Raw genomic sequence first — 27,574 nt, 5'->3', positions numbered from 1 at the left:
ATTCTACAATCAAATATAGACCTCACGTCTTTATATAGACTTTTGTGCAGATGAAAGGGGTTGTGGCCCCTCTCCAACGACACAAACATTTTTGTAATTTAAGTGTGAATTATTTAAAAGTTATTTTAATTTTAATTTTTTAGTTTAATTTGTTTTCACTGTATGGATAATTATTTAAAAAACTGTACGTACAGATAATTATGTTTCTAATTTTGTATTGTAATTAGATATTTATCTGTATTCATGAACAAATCTGGGAGCCTAAATTACGTAATCACATCATTATTTTAATAGACCGAAAGATATTTTAAAATGGACCTTTCCCTAACCATTATTTTTCTGTAAAAGACTTAATCTTATTCCTTTCCAATCAAATATTTTATGTCACGAATTGTCTTCTCTCGAATGTAATGTTCTTTCCGTCAATTTAAAACATCAATTCTTGAAGGAGTATTAAATTTTCCGATGCAACGTAGTAGTGTGGTGATTGGTTCATGGACAAGGACTTTAGCTTTTGCGCTTTTTTTTTTATATAATCTACCATTTAGATTGATGAATTAGTCATACAGTCCTTTAAATACTTCACCATATTTAAGTAATTTAAATTATCAGGCAAAATCACATTGGCAAAGATAATCTCATTGGAGAAATTGTATAAAAAAGAAATAAATTATTTTTTGGTGAAAAAAAAAAAGAAATTATATTCTTTAACCTTACAGAATTTAGGATTAAATTGGATTCTTGACTATAAAGCTTTTGACTGTTTGATAAGACCATATAAGCCGTGCATAAAAAGTTTCAGGTGTAGCTGGATTCAATCAGTAATCAACCTATCAGGATAACGTCCAAATGCTCTGTAAAGGCCGTTACTGTCATCATATTCAAAAGAACTTCGCGTGAGTATCTTGCACGACTCAATCGGAGAGGTTATGACCATTTTATATAAGTCGCGCATTGAAAATCAAGTGACTCTAAAGAAATCGCATGGCCGAGCGAATTGAAAGACGACAAACACCCAGGCGGGCCTTTAGCGCAATTTTGGCCAATTACTCCACAGAGTTCGTGCGACCAGGCAAAATGAAGCGTTGCAAACGCCCGGTAAAGAGTTTTGCACTATTTTGACGATTTTCTCTATTTTTATCTATTTTTAAGGCTTTTATTCTTTAGTAGGAGTAGTGTGTATCAATTCGACTCATTTTTTTATGCCTAACAAGATCACAATTACATTTTCTTGCCTCAAAATTTGAATGAAAGAAAAACGTTACAAAATCCTAAAAATCAAATTTCTCGTACAATAAAATTACTCAAATTACAAATAAACAGCCGTTTGGCACAAAATGAATTGCTAGAAAAGATTTAACAAAAACTATATACACTAACACCATAAATTATCACAAACCAAAAAAATAAATTAAAGAGCAAATCAGTATCTTTTTGTGCATCAAATTTGCTAGTTTACCTCAGCTTGGCCTTCTTGGTCCTCTTGGGGCTTGTTAGACCATTGGAATTCTATTTCCAGATTCCTGGACGGGCCGCTTTTGCTCTCTGGCAGCAGTGTGTACTCGCCCGCAACTGCGCCTAGCATCACCACCCGATCGATCTGGATGGTTACCTTCCCGAACGAGCTCTGCAGGTAAAGAAACAGACCCAGTTAGAGTAGGTACGAAATCATGGTGGAAACGACTGAACGCGATGTATAAATCATGTCACTAGATCTCATTTACCTTTCCCATCTTGCTCTTGTTCTTGCATGAAATGTGAAGCTTCTGGCCTTTGGGAGGACTCTCAAAGGACCACGCAAAGCTCTCATCCCACTCAGGGTTAGGACCGGTTGATACAACCTAGACCATAGGACAGTTGAAGTAAAACAGAGGGCGTTTGAAACAAATTTGTTATGTAACGAGTGGCTGTAAAATACATACCTTAGTTTGGCGAGGGGGTGTGTTTCCAAGGGTTAGCTTGCAGTATACGCTAGCATTCCCAACGGATTGCCTCATGTTGCTTCCTCGCTTAATAATGACCACTAGTGTGCCGGGCAAACACTGCAGCAGAAACTCAGCTTTCTCCTGAAACCGTGGCGGCCCTGATTGAATCAGGTACTGTAGAAGGGGTATTGCATCTGCAGCAGCAATGGATTGCGCTCGAGAAACTTCAGCTGGGCATGCTGACCATGCTTGCCTAAGAAGGAATAGCGCATCCAACGCAGCCTCTTGAGTGGCCTCTGAGTTAGTCTTAAGAGACGCGACCAGATGAGGAATGCTTAGTGTTGCTGGCTCTGTTGCTCTAAGGCGGGGGAAGTTGCCAAAAAGTGCATTCAGAGCTTTCATATACTCTTCATTTACCGTGCCAGTAGCCCACAAGTCTTTCTCAATTGCAGCTGGAGGAACAGCGAAAATATTAGGTCTTTTGTCATCAAGAAATTAAAACTCAAGTAGCTCCAAATGAGGGAGGTAGATTTACCTGTTATAGCTCTCACAGTTTCGCTTGAAGCGTATTCTTGAATGGTGTTGTTAGAGAAAAGAAGTTTGACAAACATAGCTGCCTGGATTGACGTTTCAGGGTCGCTAGAGCTGATCAGATCAAGCACGACCTGAACGCCACCAGCTTCTGCAACAGCCCTCTTATTTGATCGGCTGTACATAACCAGGTTCTGCAAAGCACATATAGCTACTACTTTCATTTCCTCTGTAGGTTGGTCTTCGAGGAGATTCACCAATGCACGACACGCTGAAATAGCATCTGCTGTTCGGGCAAGAGCCTCGTTCTGGAATAGGTCACCTAGGGCGAGGGTGGCTAGTAACCTCGCCTGCTGACCTTGCGTTTGAGGATCCAAAAGGTATTGGGATAACGGCAAGATTGCAGCTTTGGTAACTTTAGATTCCCTGATCTTCACGTTGTTCAGTAACACCTCGAGTAGTCTGGCAGCTGTTTCCTCGCACTGATGACTTCTGAGAAGGTCCAGAAGCGCTTCGATTGCCCCACTTTCAGCCATTGCTTCAGCACTTGTAGAGTCGTCGCTCTCCAACACGAGAAGAGCACTCAGAGCACCAACGACAGTGCTCTCTGTTCCTGAACGCAGCAACCTAACCAGCACTGCAACGGGTACTTCCAAATAGAACTCGGAACTAAATTGCAGGATGCTAGATAACACAGAAGCGGCACATTCCCACAAAGCAAGAGGGAGAAGAGGATCTGAATGAAGTATGACACTCGATAGCTGGCCTACACCACCCTCTTTTGCAATTTCATTTGGCCATATCGTTGAGACATTGACGAGAGCACGAACAGCTCTCTGTTGCAAAATAGGAATGCCAGAACCAAGAATCCGTACCAGTGGAGGGATCACCTGCTGTGTCAGAGGATCTTTCTGAAGATGCTCCTCCAACAGCAAATGGGAAAGAAGCTCTGCTGCTAACTGTTGTACTGCTGAAGCGGGAGAGTCGAGCAAAGGTAGAAGGGGTTCAATGGCTTGTTGTGACGTAAGGGTATAATCTTCACGGCACTGTGGATGCTCCAAAATATTCACAAGAACCTGCAGCGCGCTATGTTGTCCATCAGGTCCAAACTCTGATCTTGTCAGCAACTGGAAGAGAGGCTCAACCACTTTTGCTGCGGAAGGACCTTTTGCAATGCTTGCATTGTTTGTGAGTATTCTAAGCAATTCAGAAAATGCAGCGCAGAGAAAATCAGGAGCTTCATGAAGGATATCAAGCACACACTCTATTACTCCAGCTTTCACCATTTCCATCTTACAGGCTGGCCTATCTTTACCCAACTTAACCAGAGCTCTTGATATAGCTTCATGAAGCAAATAGTTCCGACCATATAGGAGGCCTACTAGTGGGATGACAGCACCATGGGCAGCAACGAGTTCTGCCAGCTGGTCGTCGTCAAGGAGCTTATCTAATGCACGAACAACAGAATTGTGAGCTGGGCTATACTCAGAAACAAGCAGAGAAACCAACGGTTCTACACAGCGGGCTGCTGCTAAAGTGGATCGCATTCTTGTGTTGCCAAAAAGCACACAGCACAATTCAGCAGCATCTCCCTTAAGCTCCATAGAGTAATTCGATGAAAGGATCCTGCACAGCACGTCAACTGCATTCATCTCAACATCAGCAACTGCAAGGGCCTTCGCTGGGTTTTCATTCAGCAGTCTGATCAAGGCAGCTATAGCAGCATGCTGCTCTTTCTCCAAACCAGTACTCAGAATTTCCACCAGAGGCTGAACCGCTTGCCTGGCAGACTCGGCATTCCTTACATGATCAGCAGAAAATAAGTTTTCCAATGCTTTAGCAGCACTATATCTTGCTGCTCTTCCACCCAAGCGCAAAACTGCTACAAGTTGACTGACAGCTCCAAATGCCGATTCGTGTCTCCTTATCTCAGCTGTGCTGAACATAATGCCCAGTAAATCGGTAGCGGCTTCTTCATATGCATCTTGTGGGCCAAGAGACAGATACTTCGTCAAGCCTTCCAAGGCCCCTGAATCTACCATAGCGATTTGATTTGTAGGGCAATCTGTAGCCAGCTGGTTTAGAAGTCCCAGAGCAAGAAAAGGTGCTCCAGGACGTTCTGGAATTGGTTTAAGCAAATCCACTAGCGCTGGTATAGCTTTCCGAGAAGTAGCGCCAAGCCTGATGTCATCAACCCTGAACAATCTCTCAAGGGCCACTTGATCAGGATAATGAACCAGAGCAAACTCATCTGCCAATTCCAAAAGGTCACGTATATCAACGTCAGCACAACCAAGCAAGGAAATGAGTCCCGCCGGTGCCCCTGAATTTGCAACCGAGAGAAGAGTCCCCCTGCTTCCATTACAAACGAGACTTGCTACAGCGTGTGCAGCAAAATATCTGTTTGCCCCCTCTTCTGTCCTCAACAAACTAGCCAGTACCGGAATCACTTTCATAGTTGCATGAGCACGTATGATATCTCTATCTTGGAACAATATTGCTAACAATAATGCACAAATCCATATGCTACCATCCTCCTTATAATCAGCCTGAAGAAACAAAAGAAGAGAAATCAGTGCCAGTTTTTTCTAGACTGTGCCAGCAAGGATGTGCATCAGAATCCAAGCCATATAGTGCACTTGAATCAATAAAATAAACCACATACCAGAGAGTTATGCGAAAAGGAATCAGAAATTTTGTCGGTGAGAACTTCAATTGCACCAGCGTCCATGATCTCAACTTTGCTTCGGTCATCGCGACTAGCAAGGATAGAAAGAAACCAAGTAGCGATATTCACACCACTGATGACCGATGTACTTTTCTCAAAGTCATCTTCACTTTCTTTTTCGGTCATCCTGGAGATAGTTACGATATCCTTGCTAGCTTGATCGGCAGCAAGGGAAGATTCTGAAGAAGCTAACATTCCAACAAGAGAATGAATGAGTGATCTACTCATATTAGGTCCATTTAAGTCTTCAACTACTCGTTGATAATTGACTTTGGCAGTGCATACGAGCAGTGCAGTTCCTCCGATTTTGATCCTTGTATCTGAGGAACTGATCACCCTTCTTGTAATAGATGAAATGCATCCAGGAGCACAGGCAATAGTATTTCCAAGAATTAGGGGCTGAGCCTGGGCGAGCCGAGATAATATTTCAATAGCCTTATCCTGCAACGATGGTGCGGCATCAGCAATACATGAAACTATTGGAGTGATGCCAGTGGGATATTCAGCAAGAACAGCCCAAGCAGGCTTTACTTTCTCATCATCTCCTATGGATCTGGAGAGAAAAGCAAGTGCCTCTAGTGCCTCTGATGTAGCAACTGATCCACTGTCTGCAGTTTCAAGGAAAGAAACTATAGCAAGTACTGTTCCATTACGATTCACACATTCAGTTAAAGAAGAATCAATCTGTCGAGAACGAAGAAGGCGGGCAATTGCTGCTGCTGCATGGATTTTGCTAGTATTTGAGCCTTCACGCAACACTGTAGTAGCAGGTAAAATTATTTCTTCTGAGATAGCTTTTTCTGAAGATTCATTGTCTAAAAGGAGATTGGCCAATGCACAAACTGCTTGCTCTGCCACCTGCAGTACAGAAGAGTTAGCAAGCACCACTAACGTAGGCAAAGCACCTCTAGCAAGAGCAGCCACATCACGGTTCTCTTTAACTGAGAGAAATATAGCAGCAAGGCACCGAGATACTTCTGCTAAGATGGTTACAGATTCAGAGCTCAAAAGTTTCATGACTGATCCAAGAGTCTTAGCAGCAATGTTAGTTTCACGCAAGTCTTTTCTGACATTAAAAATTCCAGCAAGAGCCAATGCAGACCTTGCCCGAGTCTCTTCTTTGAGAGAGCTCAATATTTTAATCATTGTTTCAATTGCATCATTTGCTGCACTGCCTTCACGCACCATATCACTTAGAGGGGCCACACAGAGCAAGCTTTTTAATGCATCTAACACATAAATTTTGGACTCAGGCAAGTCGCTGACTAATAATGCAGTGAGTTGGCTGATCGTTGCTGTATCTGACTTGTGAATCAAATGATTTAAAGTCTTAGCAGCAATCTCCTTCCCATTGGGTCTTCCATTCTTTAATAGCCAGAGTAGAGCAGGTACAGCGTCAGCACTTTCAACACAAGCACGTATATCCTCACTATGGTTACAGAGGTTACCAAGGATTGTTGCAGAATCTTCTTTGGCTTTAGCAGACCCAGTTTCCAGAATTTGAACAAGTGGAGGAATACCACCAGCAGCAGTAATAGCCCATTTGCTATCATCATTTTCATGGGACAGAAGGCAGAGTAATGCAACAGCACACTCTTGTTGTTGCTCCGATGATAGACCAAGAAGAGATATTAAAAGTTGAATCCCTTCACGACCTTGAAGGGCCTGCCACAATGCACCCTCATTATTGCAAAGAATAAGTAAAGATCTTATCAACTCTTCTTGAACTTCATCTGTTGCCATTGTAATCAAACCTACAAGCAGCCTCTTTGCATCAGAATTTGCAAGTCTGCTTGCCAGTATTCCATTACCGTACAAACTGGCAAGGGCTTCTATTGTACGCTCCTGGATCAAAAAGGGCATCTGAGGTTTGAGCTGCTGTAACAATGTCTTCTCTACCTCTTCTGGGTCTGATGCTCTAGCATATTCAGCTTTGCTATCATATATCATCAGAGCAGAAGCTAATGCACCTAATGTGTCAGCTACTTGTGCAGGAGATGAACATGATTCGAGGCTTTGACCAAGACTTGAGATGACATAAGACAAGCCACCAGATATGTTTGCAAGAGCACACATTGCATTCTCTTGCAAAGCTTGGGCAAACTCGCCCTGCATGAATTCTTTAGAAGGAGCTATTGTAGCATTTATTAGAACAGGAATACCATTGGCATTAGTGATCTCCCGCCTGGCTTCTTTGCATTGTGCAGAAAGAGATTTAAGAGCAGAAGCAGCTTCAGCTCTGAGTGGAGCTTCATTATCCGGCCCTAGTAGCTTGAGGAGCAGTTTAGTAGCTTCTGCAGCCAATATTTTAGAACAAATAGATGCATCTTCCATCATCATGGATGCAAGAAGAAAGCATACATTTGCTTGAGTACTTGATTGCCCTGTTGTAAGCAGTTTAACCAGTACATCAACCCCTCCAGCTTGAACTGTTGCTGGCCAAAATCCCTCGGTGCTGCTACAAAGATTCCGTAAAGCTCCTGTTAGTAAGTGATCAACCTCATTTCCTGCCTTGAGTCCCTTATCCAATTGTTGCCACAAGGCAGGGACAACTCCTTCTGTTGAAAATATTTTTGATCCGACGTGATCCTTTGCACCACCTTGCGACACAGCATATATGGTCTTTGCTGCTGCAATTTGGCCTTCTCTCGAGTTTGACTTGAGAAGACCAAGCAAAGGGGGAATACATCCTCCAAGTAATACTTTCACCCGTAGTTCATTCTCTTTGCACAGAGAACCCAACACTACAGCAGACTGTATCTTAATCGCAAGTGATCCAGACCGAAGGAGAGATACGAGAACTGGAACCGCTTGAGAATGTGATCCAACTGCACCGAAAGCATTTTCCCTTGCGTTGATTAACTCAAGTAATTGCCTCAAGCATTTCTCTTTTTCCTGTGATGATGAGGAACTCTGCCGCAGTTGCTCAATACATTGTGCAACACTTGCTAATGTTCCATCTGGGTCCTCCATGTTACCTCGATCTCTGCAGGTAAATAAATATCATTAATCGTGACCATCAGCATAATTAACCTAAACATTAACTAAAATGAAATTGAGCAGCAAATTCAGAGTTGATATCAAACTTTTTTCACTACATTAGTATGCAATATAACGATTTCCTAACCAATAGAATTACAAAGCTACTGTTGTTACATATGAGAAACATTTTTAAGTTGGTTGTACCGTGAAAATTAGTTAACATCGAAGGCAAAAGAAAGCTCCAATAATGAAATGCTACACCATATCTAGCATTTACAAAATGTTAATCACCACAGATAAATTAGGGAGCTATTAGAGTTCAGATCAATTGTGAAATATTTGATAGGCTAAGGCAACACATGGAGGGTCAGAACGTTTATGTCTAGATATTAGACACGAGTTCCAGCATTAAGTAACAGCTTTCAGTTCAAGCTTCAAAGCACATATGACATATCAACCTTGAAGAACAAAATAGAAGATAAGAAACTCAATTCTGTGCATGGGTCAAAATAAAGAAACTACTAACCTTGAACCCATTTTCATGAGTGAGTAGGGGGTTGGAGGTTCTGAGTCATGAGGTCTACCTTCCCCATTTCTCTCCTACAACACAATATATAAAAATCTCAAACTAACATTAACAAAGAACCCTGAAAATGGACACTTTAGGAAATGGAACAGGAGCACTCAACCAATCAAATTTAAGTGATAATAGCATATATGTGCAGCCTAACAAACAATATATTGCAGGTCTCTTGATAGAAAGCAACATCAGGAATGGTAAAAATAGAAGCTACAGAAGGTATATACATTTCAGAAGCCAGCCATGAACTTCTACCTATCACTTTCAAGGAACTATGAGTTGCTAACTCAGAGTAGATAATGCATGCTATGCAACATAGTAATAGTAGAAATAAGCAACTTTAAGAATTTGTCTCAAAGCTAAAAAGTAGTAAGAAACTAATAATCTCCTTCATAAATTAAAATTATAAAAAAAGAAATGAAAGATGTAACTACTTAAGGAATCTGTTTAATAAAATTTTCCAATATGAAATATGAATAACAAGCAGAGAAGAAATAATAAAACAAGTGATTGTCGAACAGGAACAAACAAACTATGAGCAGTGCATGTGATCTGTACACTAGAAACATAATCAGAAAATTTTCATTTGGATCCAGATTCCAGACAGATCATCAGATTATAAGGTTTAACCACAGAGCCAGTCATAACTCGTAAGACAAATAAAAGGCTAGCTGAATCAAGAATGCTTACCGCGTCGTTGGAGGGAATGCTACCATTAGGCGCAGCGACCCTCCATGCTATTGTAGCCGCCAGCTTGCTGAGATTCTGAGATCTTCCCTTCAGATCCAAATTTCCCCTTCTCAGAGGCAAAAGCTAGCAGCCGCGTCCTGTTGAAATTACAAGTCAGCCTCAGCACATCAAGAAGTTGATCAGAGACCAAATCAAACACATAACTATAATCTCTCAATGAAGTTCGTTTGATAGCACGAACAAAATTACAAATACAGAGAAATTCCAGCAATCTCAATATCAAAATCCAACTGAAACGCCCCTCACTAAAGGGAACACCTTTCCTATTTAGAAATCAAATTGGAGTAGGGATCGAGTATTAATTTAACAGAAAGTTGCAATCCAATTGAAATTGATTGACCAAAAACAGTATCACAGTGACTTGTGGAGAGAAAGCGAGAGCTTCCAATCAAAACAATAAATAGGAAATAAGCAAATCCTATTGAATTGCCACTAAAATGGTTCGAGAAATCATCAGATCAAACGCATCCACGCAAAAACAGTATATCCGGATGAAATACTGCGCGGCAACGGGAAATGCGAGAACCAATAAGATCTAGCAGATGTGGAGAAAGCTCTTACTAGATTCAGCGGAAGCGCAGGAAGATTTCCTTCTCCGACAATGATGGTGAGCTGCTATAAATGCAAAGCGAGAATGACGATGTGGAATCAGCTCTATCCCCCTCTGTTAGCAACTCTCTTCCCCGCGCTCTCTCTCTATCTCTGTGTAAAATGAAATCAATTCGAGAGTTTCGTAGGTGAAAAGCGAGGAAGATAGATTGCTTAGAGAGAGAAAGAGAGAGCGTGAATGTGTGTGTTAATGTGAGAGAAGAAGAGTGACAGTGTGTGTGGAAGATTGAGACAGAGAGAGCTTTGCTGGGATGGGTGGCGCACCACCGACACCATTCATTCATTTCAGCTCGGCTCGGCTCGGTTTAGCTGAATTCTATATTTATTTAATTAACTTCATTTATTAGGTAAATAAATGTGAATTACCACTTCAAATTCTAGACCAATTACAAAAATTAAATGTGAACACATTTAAATCATAGGTTAGACTACCATAAACTTGTCTGTAAATACGTGTAGTTTCGATAACGTTAAATTTATCAATTCATTTGCCCATTTCATTCAACAATTAAGATTTTGAAAAACATTATCTCATGTTCTTGACCCATCTTAATTATGGACATAACTTTTACAGTACTATATAGAGGATTGTTTAATTAATTTATTTGGAATTATACAGAAAACTGGTAAGTTGGGCTTTGAATTTTCAATAACGTAAATGTATTAGAATCATTAGATTCATACTTCACTATGTATATTCTATATTTTAAATGGTCAACTAGATCATCGAAAACTCTATTAAGTTCATTACGGTCTTTGTGAAACACATATTTTCTGTAGAAATATAATAATATACTTTAAATTATTTTATCATCTTAACTTCGACCTCCCAAACCCATAACAAATCTACAACTCTCTCACAAGTCACACACATAGTCATAGGACTCATAGTGACATACAATTATTAAGGATGGTGTAATTTAATTATAAATTAATCAATTTCAGTGTGACAGGCCATGTGTTCCATTTATTTTGTTAATTATAAGTAATCTTGATTCTGGAATCCCACATGCAGTAGGAAGTCGATGTCCAGACTCCAGACCAACATGCCAATCATCTTACAAATATTATAGAGTAATAAACTTTTTAATATTATTACTGTATTACATATACATCTATAATATACTGACATTTTGCCTGATGGGAATAAATAATTTCCATATTATTAACAACTATCAAGTGATACGTGAGAAAAATCTTTAAATTTAAAACTATCTTTATACTTCTTGTCTTCTCGAATAGTCTTTTCCTGTCTTACTGTAAATGAAGTACTCCATCCGTCCCACAAAATATATCATACTTGTAGGATGGCACGAGATTTTAGAAGAGTTTGTTTTGTATGTTAAATGGAGAGAGAAAATATAATTTTTATATTTATGTGAGAGGAAACTTTTTCCAAAAAAAAGGAAAATGTGACATCTTTTGTGGGACAAACTAAAAAGAAAAGTGTAACATTTTTTGTGGGATGGATGAAGTATTTCTTTTCAAGCGTTGTTTTATGAAGATGATAATAAATAATTAAAATAAAGAGAAAATAATATAAAAGAGGGTCGTATCTACATTATTCTCTTACTTACATTACTTTCTCTTCACTCTAACTATTTATTATCATTTTCACAAAACAACGGTCGAAATGAAATGTTTTAACTTATAGTGGGACGAAGGAAGTATATACCAAGCCTCGTCCACGACAATTGTCACTCTTTTCCATTTCGGTCCGTCTCACAATAATTGTCACACATCATTTTTACCATAAATGGTAAGTAGGTCTCACATTCCAATAAATCACTTCACTCGCATTTTATTATAAAATCAATATAAAAAAATAAGTCTCATATTCCACTAACTGTTCCAACCAACTTTTCTTTACATTTTGTTATCGTACCTACAATAAAAGTGACAATTATGGTGGGACAGATGGAGTATCATTTACTATCATAATATATCAACTTCATTTAAAATGGAGTTGATATAATCAAAATCTTTTAATTTAGAACTATCTTTATACTTCTTGTCTTATTGAATCTTACTCTCTTACTGTTCCATAGTAGCAGAGTCATTTTTTTCATTTTGGGCATTTCATAATAGTAGAATTATTTCTTTTTTTTTTAATTAAAAGGGGAATAACACAATTTTCTCACTCTTACCTTTTATTCTCTATACTTTTTCCTCTCTTCTAATACTTAATTATCTTTTTATTTAATAAAATTACACACTTTTTTCTTGATCTCCGTGCTGAAAAAAAAATGTCTATACTACTATGAAACGGATGAAGTAGTATATATCAAACCCATAATAAATAAATACTAATCATTTATATCACAATATACCAACTTCATTATAAATTAATAAAATAAAACTTATATAATCATATTATATCAATTTCATTTTTATTACTATCATTTATAAATACTAGAGCTATAAAATTACGGTTCGACTGTAACCCTAAAATTTGTGACCGGCTCCTATCATCATCTTACTTGATTATAGTTTCTCATAAACCCCACATAATTTCTCAACTATTGGACCAAAATTTTAAGACTTGTAGAATTTAGAGAAGATTGAGTTAGGTATGAATAATGATATTTAATACACACGAAATATTAGAATAATATACAAAAATATCAAATGGTAGGCCTAAAATTTACAAGAATTATTCAGTATCAATATCAAAACTCAAAAATGTACAAGAATGATTCAATATCAATATCAAATGGTAGGCCAAAAATTTGGTTCTCGCTTTTGGTTTCATGTATCTTATTCTTATATCCTAGTCCTTTGTGAGTTTCCTTACGCTATAAGGATCGGGTTGGTTTTATATTCCCCATAACTTATCATTGTATGAAGAATTATACCTTAGAGTACTGTTTGGTTTGATGGATAAAATAGTAGGGAGATTCAATATGGCATGGAGAATGATGAGCTTTATTTTTAGACTAAATTAGTATTGAACATTGTCGTTTGGTTGCCAAGATTATATTAAAGATAATTTTAGTTAGATGTTTAGTTAGTAAACTTAATAACAAAATTAGGAATATTAATTTAGATTGATTTGATATAATAAATTATGAATTAATTTCAATTAATAATTAAATAATTGAAGTAAGTATATAATGATTAATTATATAATCAAATCAAATAGTAATAAAAAATATTATAAATTATGAATCAGTATTAATTAATTAACTAATTAGAGAAATAAAACGTATTAATTAATTATAGATAAATCTTATGCAACCGTCATCTACTTGTAAACAATTCTCAAAATCTCAAAATAAAGACCAAGCAATCAACGCTAGGAAACTATTAATTCTACTCTCTATAAATAATAAAAACAAATTATAAATCAAAAGCCCAAAATTACCATCATCATCATTTTTTCTTCTCAAAAGAAAAAAAAATCCAATCTTGATCATTTTTCCATCGACGAGAAACAGAGAAGATGTAGAGAGGGGGAGCAGAGAGGGCATGCGTTGTGAGACTAAAATAGTACGAATTCATTGTCTCGGATTAAAAGTGAAAATAGTACGGGCAGGCGGACTTCAACTTGGACTTTTAATTAGTCTCGGACTGAATCTGATATACATCTTGGAAACCGAACGGCTGATAAAACTTGATTTGGACAAAGTCTTAGGTTTATTGGGCCAACCGAACGGCCACCAAGAATAAATTGATGATGTTTCCTAGTATCTACTCACTATCCCTACAAAATATTTAGTACGACTGTACAAATACTAGCTTATACTCCCTCTGTCCACGATTAAGAGTCCCGTTCAATTTTATGCATTATTATCATTTTCACAAAACAAGTGCAAAAAAGTGAATGAGACTCCTATTCGTGGACGGAGGGAGTATATAGTAATTACACCTTCGAACTCTTCTGCCATTATAATTTTTTTAATTATGTCTACTTTTAATTTCGAGTTGAAGAGTCAGTAGAACATATGCAAATATCGGTTAGATAGTTGAGAACTAAAATTTTACTCCGTCCGTCTAATAAAAAAAATATTCTTTCAATTTAGTTTATCCCATGTAAATAGTTCGTTTTCTATTTTTGATAAAAAAATTTCTCTTTAATAAGGTAAATTTAATTCTCCACTAATATATTTTAATAACTTTTTTATTTATTTTTCACACTTTATTAATTATGTATTACTTCTAAATGTTTTTAGGTAATTAGAGTAGGCCGTGATTTAAAGTTTTATTTGTGTAAAAGCCACAAGGCCCAAAACCAAAGATTGATTTTTGTTCGACATATAAATACGCATCCCCAAATTCGAATCTGCTAAAGCTGAGCGATAGCAACAACGACGAGCATGGGTCCTAAGCAGCAGAAACAACGCCGATACAGGAAAGAAAACCACCGCCAACACGCGCAAGGACCGTCTCATCAGCTCAACAGGCAATAAAACTTATTACTATTTTGCTATTCAATACTTTTCGAGCTCCAATTAAAAAACTTCATCTTTTCTCATGATGTATAATTGGGTGGCTTGAAATTTAATCAGTGATGCTGATGACGGGTCTTTGCCGATTGATCCAGGTATATTATATGTTTCCATTTTGCACTTCTTCATTGTTTTCTTCTACCACTGCGTTTTGTAATTAATGTACCCCAATTGTTTGATGAATTGCGCAAGAGTTGTTTCAGCTAAAGCATAGTTTTTTTATGCGTATGAATCTAATTTTAAGTTAGACATGGTTTGATCAGCAGCTGAAGAAGAACAGGAGCAACAAGTTCCTGCGGTTCAGCTCGCCATGTGGGTTCGTCTCTCTCTGTCTTTGTGTGACTGTGTGTGTGTTTAATTAGTTAGAATAGACTGGGGACTGAATCTTGGTATGTTAGTTGCTTCTATTTTTCTAAGCTTATTGTTATGTGGATTTAGGATTTTGGGCAGTGCGATGCAAAGAGATGCACGGGACGCAAGCTTGCAAGATTTGGATTTTTGAAAGAAAGTATCTGTTTTTACTCTTTTTTGCATCCTATTGAGAAATGCTTTCTATGTTATCTGAGTTACTGCTGCTGAACCATTTTATGACAATATTTTGCAGGAAATGCGAGTTGGTACTGGATTTGGAGGAATTGCTCTGAGGTAAAAGTGCTGTGACTTGTAACTATTATTGACCAAAAGTGTTTTGTTTGGTCCACATGTGATGTGTGTGGCGTGGAAAACAAGGGAATTGGCTTAATGTGGATTGTAGTCCAGCTCTGGAAGTCTGCTTCTGATAAGTAGAGAGTCATACACGTCTTCAGAGAGCTCACTGTTTAGTTGTTGTTTTTGCATTGGCAATCTTATTTCGTGAATTCTATGTTGAACATAGCTCTTGCTCACTCCCCAATCATAATGCGATAATGCAGTATTTAGGTATCATGCTTTTGGGTAGGGGTGTCCAAACGGGTAGCGGGTATTGGGTACCCGCACACCCGACCCGATACCCGTCGGGTATTGGGTACCCGCTACCCGACGGAAACGGGTAACGGGGCGGATCGGGTAATCAAATTTTCGGTTTTGCGGGTATGGGGTATACCCGATACCCGCTCGGGATACCCGATAATCCCGAAAATTACCCGATTTTAGTTTAGCATTTTGTAAATTTTAATTTTAATATTATTTTTAAATTATCTGGTGACTCAAACTTCAGCATATAACTTTTCTTTTTTAAAAAAAAACTTTTTTCCTCTATTAAGAGCAATTAAAGTGTGTTTTTCTACGTACAAATACTAATATATACAGTAGCATATGTAGTGCATTAATAATATACAATATTATATGTTACACACATACATGTATTATACAGTAGCACACATATTAAATTGTGGATGTTAAGTTTCTAATGATGCGTGGAATTGTATGTTATTTAGATGCATAAAATACCAATATTATAACGGATGAAGATTAATAAGTTGAGGATAATGCAAATAATAATTAAAAAAGATTTTAAAAATATTTTTAAAAAAAGGTCGGGTCGGGTACCCGCCATGTCGGGTGCGGGATACCCGACTCGGGTATCGGGTAATACCCGACACAATGCGGGGCGGGTATCGGGACAACAATTTCGGCCAAAATCGGGTGCGGGTACCCGCGGGTACCCGTTTCGACACCCCTACTTTTGGGTAGATCGGTTAACTTTATCAAAATGTGATACTAAAAGATAATTTATGAATACTGATTTGATCTGAACTCAGTTTTCCTCTTAATACATGTTCCACTGGCGGATTGCTTACAGTGCTTCTGATCTGTTTGCATGTTGCAGTCCCGTTGGAACACAATGTGTCTCCCAAGAGGATCTTGAGTTAATAAAAAGGCGAGGTTTAGCTGTTGTTGATTGCTCTTGGGCGCGTCTAGATGATGTGCCTTTCTCCAAGCTGCGTTGTGCTGCTCCTCGTCTTTGTATGTATTAGGTTCAGTTTGTTCGGATTATGGGCAATCATTTGATATCTTATTCAATACCTAAATGATTTGCATACGTGCATATGGTTCTCTCAATTGATTAATTGAAGGGGATGTAAGAGTTTCGAGCTGCAATTCCTTTCTCCTCATAATTTGTTTCGACTCATTCGTTTAATTTGAATGCAGTGCCTTGGTTGGTGGCAGCAAATCCGGTAAATTATGGCCGGCCTTGTGAGCTTTCATGCGTTGAGGCGCTAGCTGCTGCTTTGATAATATGGTATAAAACTCGAGCCATTAATTGTCATTGGTTTAACCTCTATAACTAGTCATTAAGAACTCTTCAGTGACTTCGTTAATGGTCATATGACTCATATTTCCTATTATCGTGAAAACTGGGAGAACTCTTGCACTGCACTATAAGTGATTTGCACTGACCTATGTCATGAATTGACAATATATGACGAGTGTAAAGTTCAGTGTAGTAAGTTGTAGGTTCACGAGAGTAAAAGTTTTTATTCAAACTTAGGTATGCATTATAGATTAACAATTACAATATCTGGAAATAGTGAGGCAATTTATAATAGTTTTCAGTGTTTGATTTGAACAGTGGAGAAGAAGAAACCGGACATCTAATTCTCAGCAAGTTCAAATGGGGTCATGCGTTCTTGTCGCTAAACAGGTAACTCTGGCCTCTTCCTAAGCCTTTGCTACTACATACATGCAATCACAAACTGACCCGTCTGATCTATTAGAGAGCTTCTCAAGGCGTATTCTGAATGCAAGAATGGGGCTGACATGATTACTGTCCAAAACGAGTGGCTTTCGCAGCAGAACTCACGACATTCAGACAAGGACATCAATAATGGGCAAGGTATGAAAATCACGTACTGTTCAATTTGAAACAAGCTTGCTGAGCAATGCATTTCACACTTTTGCTGGGAGATGATGAATTCTTGTAATTATGAGTTTCATGTTTCAGGTGAGCATTCTGGGTCCAATAATGATGAGGATGGGTCGGGCAGTGGCTCCGAGGACGGTCTTCCTCCGCTTGAAAAAAACATGAATCACTTGAGTTTAGAGGAGAGTGACGATGACAGCGAGTGAAGTGAACTATGTTTATCAAATATATGAACCATGTTTTGCACGAAAAAGCTCATTTGCTCTCTCTATCTCTCATACATGAGCTCGTTTTTGCATCTATTGCTATATCTTCTTATTCGTGTTCACTTTATAAGAATTGTAATTCTTTCATTTCCAAGAATTGAAATCCGATGAGAATTGAGGAAGAATTAGGCACATATATATTTGAAGGCCTCATTGTTCAGTGTACAATATTTGCTTTCAAATATGGCCCAAATAGTACCAAGTCTATTTCTTGGTGGAGAACTCAATGCACAGATAAATCTTACCTATTTGTCCAAGATTTCATTCTTGCCCATTTCAGATGAACATGGCGGGCCATGTCCCAATTCTAAGGCTAGCTTCAATTAATTAGTGGAAATTGAACAATCATAATTCGCCCAATTGACCCAAGAATAGCCCAATTCATGAAAAGTGAACATGCCCTAAATCATGTGGGGTACTATTTTTTTTCTTTTGCTTTGACACATCGGAACTCAATTTGTTTCATGAGATTGTCGATGCGTTTTTAGTGTTCTTGTTCTACTTATATTATCTCCAATTTGTATCATTGTAAGGTCATCTACCAACAATAGTGTCTCTAATCCATTTCTTAACTATCTCATATCTACATTGATTATGGTTCCACGCCATTTTTTTTATCACAATTCTTATTCAAGAGATAACATCTGCAATCATTCATTTTTTTAACCATCTCTTCATGGCGTGCTTTCTCGATAATTGACCCCCACCCGCGTGAGGCTCTTTGGGATGAGACACCTGCAACAATGTCTACTAATAGCTCGTCTCAGCAAGACGGAACCGAGCTACCGCGAGACCGTTACGGATGCTCTAAGATAATATCAGCTCTACTAGTTTATAACAAGAAATACTCTATGACATTATCTATCTTTTACTACATGACATCCCAACAAAAAAAATATTTGACTAAAATATTTTTACAAACCCACTTTATGATGCAATTCATATATCAACAATATTCAAATATTTTGCTTCTAGTTAACACATCTAGTAACATATTTCCAACTATGCTAAAAAATTATCTCAAAATTTTAAATGATTATAACTATTTAAATTTATATTATTTTTTTACACAAAATATATCAAATTTAAGATAATTTTATAAGAATTTTAACGAGATCTCACTTGCATATGTTCCGATTTCAAAATTTGAAAAAAAATTTGAATTTTCGTATTTTTACTGTAGCAGGTTAATGTCAACGTACCTATGATAATATGTCCAATATAATACTCCCTCCGTCCCAAGATAAGTGACTTGTATTCCTTTTTGGGGTGTTCCACTATAAGTGACTTATTTCCATTTTTAGCAAAAAGTCATCTCTCTTACTTTATTCTCCACCTACTTTATTCTCTCTTCTCTCCTCTACTTTTCCCTCTCTCATACTTTACTCTCTTCACTTTAACTTATTTAAATACATTCCTTAAATCCCGTACCCAAAAGAAGTAGGTCACTTATCTTAGGACGGAGGGAGTATGTATACAATGTCAATGCTAAATTGTATTGACATATTTAATTAATCGTATTGATATGTTTAATACACTATATTGAAATTTTGATCTACAACCCTAACTTTAGTAGTTTTGTTTATCTTTTTAAATTTTAATAATATTAAAATAAAATTACACATGACAATTTGTAGACCATTTGATTTCTACAAATCTTATGGTTTTAAATTAGTTGTAGTTAGGGGTGTGCATTTGGATTTCGGTTCGGTTTTTCGCCCAAACCGAACCGAACCCGAAAAACCGAATTAGGCAAAAACTGAAACCGAACCGAAACCGAAAACCGAAAAACCGAAACCAAAAAACCAAAAACCGAACTTAAAAACCCGAATTAAACCGAAAACCTGAAATTATATAAAAAACCGAAAAAGCGAAAAACCTAAAACCGAAAAACCAAATAATCAAACCGAAAATCCCAAAAAGAAAACAGCACAGTCGGCCAAAGAGCCAATCTGGGATCCTCTAACAGCAATGAGTGCCCCAAGCAGATGTGGATGCACTTAGCAAACAATCCTTAGGCATCCAGATGCTGCTTGAGTCGCATCCATCCAGATATGAATTCAACATCCGTCTTGATAAGCCATCGTTTGATTAACTGCCCAAGTCACAAGCTCAGATGTAAAGCGTGACTTGATAAGCTGTGCAAAAGCCAGTGTCTGACTTGGAACTGTGGAGGGGCGTCGGCTTAGTGCGACGGCTTGAAGCTGTGGAGGGGCGTCGGAGTAGTGCCTGAGACAAACCTTCTGAGCTCTCTCCCTGACGGCGCGGAGGAGGTCGGACCGGAGTTGGGCGATGGAGGGGCGACGGCTTGGTGGTGGAGAGGTGGAAGGATTTAGGGTTAGAGTGAAGAGAGGAGGCGGCGATACTGAAGTGAAGATAACTTCAATTTAGGGTTTTTATTTTGAGTATAATTAAATAATAGCATATATATATATGTGAATATTTATATATAATTCGGTTTTTCGGTTTTTTTTTTCCGACCGAACCGAACCGAACCGAAAAACCGAAATTTTCAAAATTTCAAAACCGAACCGAACCGAAAAACCGAAATTTTCAAAATTTTAAAACCGAACCGAACCGAAAATCCTAAAAAACCGAACCGAATTTCAAATTTTCGGTTTGGTTCGGTTCGGAGATTCGGTTTTCGTTTTTTTGCTCACCCCTAGTTGTAGTTAGTAATAAGAGAGTGAGTTAGCAATTGATCACTCCTCGTATAGACGATATTATAACTGAATTAATTTTCAAATAAATTAATCAAACTAACACAAAATATTTACTATAATCCATTAAACAAAGATCCTACCAAATGTAAAAAAAGTACTACTATAAAAAACACTTAATTAAAATGCATTAGTACAAAAATCTGATAAGATAAAAATTAATAAAAAAATCTAATAGTACAAATACATTGATATGAAGTCATAATAAATTAAAAATGTATATAAAAATGTACTACTACTACTACTACACCTCAAAATATGTTTTGCCTATTTTTTAAAATAAAAATGCATGATTTAATTAGGAACATATTAAAATGAAAAATGGAACTTCAATTCCAAAGGGTTATAAAGGTATATGAGAACCCTACACGCTACACTGTGCCGCAGTGCTAAATTACGCTCGACCGCGAAGCCCTAGCTCAGCCCTTCGTAACAATGGTGGCCGCCAAGAAGACTGTAAGAAATCCTCTCTCTAGCTCCGATTATCTCCGCCTGTTATCAGTTTTTAAGTCCATTTCTCAATTTTTGGATTCGGTGTCTATATCCGCAGAAGAAGACTCATGAGAGCACCAACAACAGATTGGCTCTCGTAATGAAGAGCGGAAAATACACGCTTGGTTACAAGACCGTCCTCAAAACTCTCCGCAGTTCCAAAGGTCTGTGTGTTTTTTTACTTCAATTTATATGGTGCGATTTATTTTTAATTTTGTTTGTTTTGGTGATTAATGGTGAATTCGGCCAACCTGAATTTGTAATTTTAGGGAAATTGATACTGATCGCGAACAATTGCCCGCCGTTGAGGAAATCGGAGATTGAGTATTATGCCATGCTCGCCAAAATCGGTGTTCACCACTACAACGGGAGTGAGTTGACTCTTTCTAACTCGTTTTTTGCTGGTTTTCCTTTTTGATTTTGTCTAATCGTTCTGTTTTGGATGTGATGCTGTTTTTCAGCTGAGCTTGAATGTTTTACTTCTTCTTTTGATTTATGTTGATGAGGACTTAATTTGGTATATGCAGTATTAAAATGACAACCTTTCATTCTAAGGAATACAAAATTGCATTAGAAATGTGAATTTAAGCTTTTGTTTGTTTTCTACTTAGTGTCTATCCTTCAATGGCCGTTATTTAGTGTTTCATTGTAATATACATATATATGCACACATTGTTGATCAACTCTATCTGTTCCATCATTGTTTGAATCTGGCAATTGCATAATTGCATTTATGATTCCTGCCTTCAGCGCAAAAATCTTCTCTTCATTGTCGTGTCGTTGTGATTCTAGTAATGTTATACCCTGCTATTGTCCTAGATTTTTGCTCCCTTCCTTTACCCCATGCCTGTTTGATAGTAGTACATGTTAACTATCTTTAGTTTGAATTTTACAATTTCCCTTCTTTAATGCTAATTGAGCCCTCTACATGTCTATCTAAGCTGTGTTTTGCTTGACAAAGGTCGCTAAGAAAAAACTGAAGTTTGAGTTGTATACATGTTTTACTGACTGACTCATTTGTGCCATACCAGACAATGTCGATTTGGGCACAGCTTGTGGGAAATACTTCCGCGTTTCATGCCTCAGCATTGTTGACCCAGGTAGTTACCGATGTCGTATTGCTTGTTATCTTTATATTTTTTTGGAATTTCCTCACACTCCTAATGCTATGAACTGCATCCATGCAATGTAGGTGACTCGGACATCATCAAGTCGTTACCCCAGTGATCATTGAGAAGAGTTAGAGTCTGTTTTGTATTTGCCTTTTTATCTATTTCTTGATATCATTCTTATTTCAATTTGCAGAAAATTTTGTAGTAGTTATGGAATCGTTATAAAGTTTTTTGACCGTGAAACTCTATTTACTGTGGAAACTACAGAATTCACGCTTGCCTCCTCCAAACTAACTTGAACAAAGTGCAAATATTTGTATTAAAAATACAAAATATCTTTTACCTCGTCAAAAAATTTGATGACTCTGATCAACTCAACCTTTTGATGAGTTGATCTTCAATCTCCACCAATGCTTCCCCAGTAGTCCCTGCACGAACATGCCTCATTCCTGAAATGGTGGAAGCGCGTAGGATCCCTAACAACAATCTCTCTCTCCCAACCAGCTTCGATATATGGAGTACTTGATATTAGAGTGGCAGTCGTTGCACACCCTAAGGTTCTTCATGATAGTCAGAGTACTCTTCTCCGGCATATTCATCACTCCAAACACGATAGCGAGCTTCTCACTGTGATGCTTGGAGAAGCTGCTCCTTCAACTCATCAAGATCGTTCAAGACTGAATCAGTGCCTGGAACAAATCCCATCTTCTTGATCTCCTCCCAAGTCTTTGTCAATCTAAGATCAATTGCATCTCGTTGTGGATGCACCAAAGATATGGACTTCACCTTTGATCTGCAGCCAGCTACCTTCCTATCTTTCATCTACTTTCTTATTTTCACGGCTTCTTCCCCTTTCTCACAATCAGAGTAGACATTTGCTAAAGCTGAATAGGCTCCACTGTTGTCTGGTCCAATTGAAATCACCCTGTCGGCCGCCATTGCAGCAACCTCAAATTCTAGGCTCAATTGACATGTTAAGTATAAAATCTTGAGCCTCATTCTAAAGTCCAGCTCTACCATAGATATCAATCATACAAGCACAATGGCTCGAGGTTGGCACGATTCAATGAATATCTATCATCTTTGTGAATTAGCTAGGCTCCTTGTCGACCAAGCTGATAGCACCCCAACATAGGTTATAAGGTCCAGTTTAATCTCCAACAACAACATATCCTCAAAGAGCTCTCATGCCTCCTCTCCATGCGATGATCATTGAAGTCCACGAGACTGAATCTCTCTTTTTTTTTTGCCAAACTTTATGATTTTAAATGCACATTTTTTCTGAAATAAGTAAGTAAATGGAATTGTTATGTGAATGCCTGAATGGTTTTCATTGTAAAGTGTGGATTCGGTGAATAATAGAATAATTTAGGTTGAGTCTGTGTTAAATTATTATATAGCGAGCGTGATAGTTTTTCCCTCACATGAATTTTTATTTTTTTATTTTTGTCACGCAGTATTTCAATTGATACATAGCGTATTTTTTTTTATAACAAATCAAGTATTTGTCGAGCTAGATTACTTGTCAAGCTAATCAATTTCATTGAATATATTTACGGAGGAGTACTTTTTAGGGGAGAGTTTATATTGGTTATAAATTCTAGGTTCAAGAAAATTGGAATTGAGCCTGACACTGTATGTAAATTCATGGTTTTGGTTTTGACTTTTGAACTTGCAACCATTAGTTCAAATTGACTATTTTCTACCAATTTGGTCGTTTTTTTCTAGTTTTTCTATGATTTTTCCATATTACTTAATTTTCTGATTTTGTTTGATTGAGGCCAAAATCAGTGGTTACAACTCCAAAAACTTTGAAATCTAAATTGGATAGATAGACCATGCAGTCTCTTTAGAGGCGGTTACGGTTCCAAAGCTATCTGTCCATTTATATGGAGTTAGGACATAAACCAAATGTTTACTTGTTCTGTAATTTATACATAGACAAATATGATAACTTACATTTTTTATTTGGTGTTAGACCCTTATTTAAAGATTAAATGACATGGATCTACTTAAAAATTTTAAGAACATGGGGATAAGCTGGAATTTGTAGAATCATTTCAAAAACCAGCTGGGAATCCACCCTTTCTAGGATCACTCACACCAACAAGCAACCCTGCATTTGATGCTGAGCCATTGAGTTGTTGAACCACAAATTGGCATATTGAGCCACCGGCAAGGCCCTCAAGAACATGACCCTTCTTTGCCAGAGCGGCCCTAGTCTCCACCGGGACCTCAAAATGGCCGCCCGATGGCACTGTCCAGTTCTCGTACTGAAGCACGTTCGGGATCAACTGCAGGGGCGAGGGGCAGAGTTAGAGAGCAACGACCTCGGCCTTAGTAAGATTGACATGCTTTTTTTTTTTATGGGCAAATAAACAAAAATTTAAAGGCCACGTCTCAATGGATATTAATCACTCTACCTATAGGTCAACAGACGCACACGATTGATTGGCATGCTTTCGTTACCTGATGGTATGACCTTGGAGCTAGAACAGAAGAGAGTGGATCCATCCCTCTTGTTGCATAGTTTACCAAAACTTCAGTTGTTGCAGCTATTATCATTGCTCCTCCACTTGCACCCACAACTGCTCTCAATTTTCCACTCTGTAGGTCAAATGTTTTATGGTAGAACACTAATTTTCAAAATTAGTTACATAAATAGGATCCTTTTTTTCACCTTGAGAATGATTGTAGGCGTCATCGACGACAATGGCCTCTTCCCGGGGTGGATGAAGTTAGCCGGAGAAGGAGGCGACGTGCTGTCTTCAGGCACTGAGAAGTCATCCATTTCGTTATTCAGGATGATGCCGGTGGCTGGAGACATGAACTTGGACCCGAAATATGCGTTGACGGTGGTGGTCATGGAGACCGCGTTGCGTTGGCCGTCCACGATGGAAATGTGGCTGGTGCCATGATCATGGATCTGGTTCCATCTGCATCACAAGAAACATGGCCTTTGATATCCAACAAAAGTTGTAAAAATGAGACATATTAGAAGCATTTGTCAATGCAGCACACACCCTGGCCCGAATAGCTTGCTAAATTTAGAGGGATAGTATCTCACCTTCCACCATAGTGGCTGGAATTAAACGTTGTATTATCAAAAATGGTCTTCTTCAATTCTGCAGCAAATTCTTGAGACAACATATCCTTCAATACATTTCCAACATGGACGAAATCCGGATCGCCAAGGCTCATCCTCACTGCGAACGCGTGCTTCAAAGCTTCAATCTGGCGGTGGGTCATAAGGGAGGTCGGGATATCCGAGCTGTCCTTATACCCCGCCAGAATGTTCAAAATCTGATAGATCAAATATCATCATCAACAACTGTTAGTATGCCTTGAATCTGTATTGTTTAGGTCTTAATTTTGTATTGGGCCTAGCCCATCCTCTGTGTGCCTATTTATATAGGAGTAGGACACAAAACTCTGAAAACAATCTGAATAATATTAGTTCTCTGTTTCTGCCCGTGGACGTAGCGAATGCAACGTTAGTGAACCACGTAAATTCTGTGTCTCTTTACGTTTCTGTTTATCTCGATTACACAATTGCTCTATTCTGCAAAACAACAACAACAATAGCAGAAACAAAAGCAAGAACAAAGAACACTTACAAGAACCAAAGCAGGGCCTCCAGAAGAAGGCGGGGGCATGCCTATGATCTCGAGTCCCATGGCATTGGCCCTCACCGGTCTCCTCACCTTCACACTATACTCCTCCAAATCCTCCATAGTCAACACTCCACCACTTTTCTTGACATCTCTGACTAGGCCGAGCCCAATAGAGCCGTTGTAAAATGGCCTTATTCCGGCCCTCGAGATGAGAGCCAGCGTCTTCGCCAGCTGCTTGTTGTAGCAAACGTCGCCCGACTTCAACAGGCTCCCGTTCCTCGTGAACACATCGCGAAGCCCCTTGTCCTGCATGATCTTCGCCTCCGAACTCACCATTTGCATGTGCAGATACGGTGATATCTTGAACCCCTTCTCTGCCATCACCGCGGAAGGCGCAACCAGCCTCCTCCACGGTAGCTTCCCGTGTCGCCTCCACGCCTCCGCCAGTCCTGCTAGCTCCCCAGGAACTGCTACGGATAGCGCCCCGCTAGCTTTCGCACCGGCATTGCCATCATACATGTTCTGCACAGCACAATTTCACCATCAAAACCATCCTACATCGGAGAATTAGAAAATGTGCAGGCAATATATAAGTGAAACCCTTACTCCATTAGTATTAAGTCCTTCTGGGAAAGCATCTCAAAAACAAAACTGTGAGGGCTTAGCTCAAAACTAACAATATTATACTAATGTGAGTCTGGGTGTGCATTCTACCTCGGAAGTATGCTTTGGGGCGGTTTCTCTCATGTCGAACGCATCCGCCTCGCCAGTGGCGAGGCGGACAAGCATGAAGGCGCCGCCACCAATGCCGCTAGAGGCGGGGCTGACGACACCTAGGCAGAGAGCGGCGGCCACTGCTGCATCCACTACATGGCCGCCTTCCACGAGCACGTCCCTCCCGATCCTCGAGCACAGGCCGTGATCAGTAGCCACGATGCCGTGCTCTGCGCCGACGCTATGGCGTCCAGCATTGCCTGCGTCGGCGACAAACAATGACGACAGCAAGAGCAACTGCCATAGAGAGGTCATCACAACACTCATCATACTAGAAAATAACTAAAACTATCAATGAAATAAATACTATTAATTCTGCACGTTTTCTATTTATTGTTAAAATATCGCAATATGTGAAAGCTGTTGCCAAGAAAATGGCTATCACAATATGCGAGTGATGGATTTTTGGATAACATTTGTGAAGTTTTTGGCTACACTTGTTTTCCTTGTGTGGCGTGTGACTTTCGCATTAGTAGATATGATTATAACATTAGCATTTATTTTCAATGGCACGTAGCAAGAAATTCAACCTTCTTGATGTGATCAATCAAATATGTTTACATTGAATTTTGTCAATTTAGGAAAAAAGAAGAAAAGGATTCGATGATTTAAATTATGGATTTAAGTAACCCAACAGGTGTGAAAGAGTGGTAGGGATTTATCAATAAGTTTTGAGTTACAATATTCAATAAGTTTAATCAATGATTTTTTATTTGGATAATCTTCTTAGATGTTTTGAGTTACCCTATGTTTTGGGCGTGTGAATAAACTGAGGCACAAAACAAAGGATATTAATGAAACTAATTAGAAGTTGACACGCAATGTATATAAGAAACATTTCTGTGTGGTGCAAAAATTGATGTTACAATGGAGATATTTTAATATGAGACCAAAATAGCATCAAAATGAAATAGAGGCAAAATTGGGATGTCCAACTTTCTCATATGATGGCGCAGCCGCAGCGTAATTAATGCGAAACAGAACATCCCATCAATTATTCAATTTTATTTTAAATAATCGTCAAATTCTAATCATGTTAAGTCGATTTTTAAGACTAATGGCAGTACTTATAAACCCAACAAGTAAAACTAAAAACCTTGAAATAGTACAACGTAAAACAGATATGCAGTGTGTCTATAAATGTGTAAATTGTAAAATATGAATAAAAAAAACATAAAAACAGAAAGTGGAATTGGGGGAT

General features: G+C 38.3%; 4 protein-coding genes across 6 annotated transcripts; 2 read left to right on the top strand and 2 right to left on the bottom strand.

Annotated features, from left to right (window-relative positions):
- Window positions 1-1,272: 1,272 nt before the first annotated feature.
- LOC125201656 (protein CELLULOSE SYNTHASE INTERACTIVE 1-like) lies at window positions 1,273-10,311 on the bottom strand. Its single transcript, XM_048099860.1, has 8 exons — window positions 10,058-10,311; window positions 9,437-9,573; window positions 8,693-8,766; window positions 5,122-8,170; window positions 2,461-5,005; window positions 1,923-2,377; window positions 1,725-1,841; window positions 1,273-1,627 (listed from the first exon to the last, which is right to left on the bottom strand). The coding sequence occupies exons 3-8, from the start codon at window positions 8,707-8,709 to the stop codon at window positions 1,451-1,453; spliced, it is 6,360 nt and encodes a 2,119-aa protein (XP_047955817.1). The 5' UTR covers window positions 8,710-8,766; window positions 9,437-9,573; window positions 10,058-10,311; the 3' UTR covers window positions 1,273-1,450.
- Window positions 10,312-14,375: 4,064 nt separating this feature from the next.
- LOC125206211 (18S rRNA aminocarboxypropyltransferase) lies at window positions 14,376-17,697 on the top strand. 2 transcript variants are annotated; one of them, XM_048105504.1, is made up of 10 exons: window positions 14,376-14,507; window positions 14,614-14,648; window positions 14,820-14,869; window positions 14,992-15,057; window positions 15,158-15,198; window positions 16,361-16,497; window positions 16,684-16,774; window positions 17,105-17,176; window positions 17,250-17,368; window positions 17,477-17,697. In XM_048105504.1, the coding sequence occupies exons 1-10, from the start codon at window positions 14,422-14,424 to the stop codon at window positions 17,599-17,601; spliced, it is 822 nt and encodes a 273-aa protein (XP_047961461.1). In that variant the 5' UTR covers window positions 14,376-14,421; the 3' UTR covers window positions 17,602-17,697. The 2 variants fall into 2 exon arrangements, with proteins under 2 accessions (XP_047961461.1, XP_047961455.1); XM_048105498.1 differs by having other exon boundaries at window positions 14,817-14,869.
- Window positions 17,698-20,703: 3,006 nt separating this feature from the next.
- On the top strand, window positions 20,704-22,262 carry LOC125200996 (60S ribosomal protein L30). The gene is made up of 5 exons (XM_048098856.1): window positions 20,704-20,837; window positions 20,932-21,037; window positions 21,143-21,244; window positions 21,905-21,973; window positions 22,066-22,262. Exons 1-5 carry the CDS (start codon window positions 20,817-20,819, stop codon window positions 22,098-22,100), a joined length of 333 nt encoding a protein of 110 aa, XP_047954813.1. The 5' UTR covers window positions 20,704-20,816; the 3' UTR covers window positions 22,101-22,262.
- A 1,582-nt stretch (window positions 22,263-23,844) lies between these two features.
- On the bottom strand, window positions 23,845-26,745 carry LOC125200995 (glutathione hydrolase 1-like). Of its 2 annotated transcripts, none has more exons than XM_048098854.1 (6): window positions 26,314-26,730; window positions 25,603-26,121; window positions 25,053-25,288; window positions 24,666-24,921; window positions 24,455-24,592; window positions 23,845-24,279 (listed from the first exon to the last, which is right to left on the bottom strand). In XM_048098854.1, the coding sequence occupies exons 1-6, from the start codon at window positions 26,641-26,643 to the stop codon at window positions 24,046-24,048; spliced, it is 1,713 nt and encodes a 570-aa protein (XP_047954811.1). In that variant the 5' UTR covers window positions 26,644-26,730; the 3' UTR covers window positions 23,845-24,045. The 2 variants fall into 2 exon arrangements, with proteins under 2 accessions (XP_047954811.1, XP_047954812.1); XM_048098855.1 differs by having other exon boundaries at window positions 24,111-24,279; window positions 24,409-24,592; window positions 26,314-26,745.
- Between the last annotated feature and the right edge of the window lie 829 nt (window positions 26,746-27,574).

This window comes from Salvia hispanica, chromosome 1, assembly GCF_023119035.1.
Source record: "Salvia hispanica cultivar TCC Black 2014 chromosome 1, UniMelb_Shisp_WGS_1.0, whole genome shotgun sequence".
NCBI classification, from domain to species: domain Eukaryota; kingdom Viridiplantae; phylum Streptophyta; class Magnoliopsida; order Lamiales; family Lamiaceae; genus Salvia; species Salvia hispanica.
Note: the sequence above shows the minus strand (reverse complement) of the source record. Positions and strands in the feature narration are given on the sequence as shown.

Excerpts from the sequence above, each read along its gene's own strand:
- LOC125201656 (XM_048099860.1), bottom strand. Across the intron at positions 1,842-1,922 it reads CACCCCCTCGCCAAACTAAG|GTTGTATCAACCGGTCCTAA; the intron begins GTATGTATTTTA and ends CCTATGGTCTAG. Across the intron at positions 1,628-1,724 it reads ACAAGAGCAAGATGGGAAAG|AGCTCGTTCGGGAAGGTAAC; the intron begins GTAAATGAGATC and ends CTTTACCTGCAG.
- LOC125206211 (XM_048105498.1), top strand. The coding sequence starts at position 14,422 with ATGGGTCCTAAGCAGCAGAAACAACGCCGATACAGGAAAGAAAACCAC. Across the intron at positions 14,508-14,613 it reads CCGTCTCATCAGCTCAACAG|TGATGCTGATGACGGGTCTT; the intron begins GCAATAAAACTT and ends AAATTTAATCAG. Across the intron at positions 16,775-17,104 it reads GCTGCTGCTTTGATAATATG|TGGAGAAGAAGAAACCGGAC; the intron begins GTATAAAACTCG and ends TGATTTGAACAG.
- LOC125200996 (XM_048098856.1), top strand. The coding sequence starts at position 20,817 with ATGGTGGCCGCCAAGAAGACT. Across the intron at positions 20,838-20,931 it reads TGGTGGCCGCCAAGAAGACT|AAGAAGACTCATGAGAGCAC; the intron begins GTAAGAAATCCT and ends CTATATCCGCAG. Across the intron at positions 21,974-22,065 it reads CCTCAGCATTGTTGACCCAG|GTGACTCGGACATCATCAAG; the intron begins GTAGTTACCGAT and ends CATGCAATGTAG.
- LOC125200995 (XM_048098854.1), bottom strand. The coding sequence starts at position 26,643 with ATGATGAGTGTTGTGATGACCTCTCTATGGCAGTTGCTCTTGCTGTCG. Across the intron at positions 26,122-26,313 it reads CCCCAAAGCATACTTCCGAG|AACATGTATGATGGCAATGC; the intron begins GTAGAATGCACA and ends TGTGCTGTGCAG. Across the intron at positions 24,593-24,665 it reads CGCCTACAATCATTCTCAAG|AGTGGAAAATTGAGAGCAGT; the intron begins GTGAAAAAAAGG and ends TTTGACCTACAG.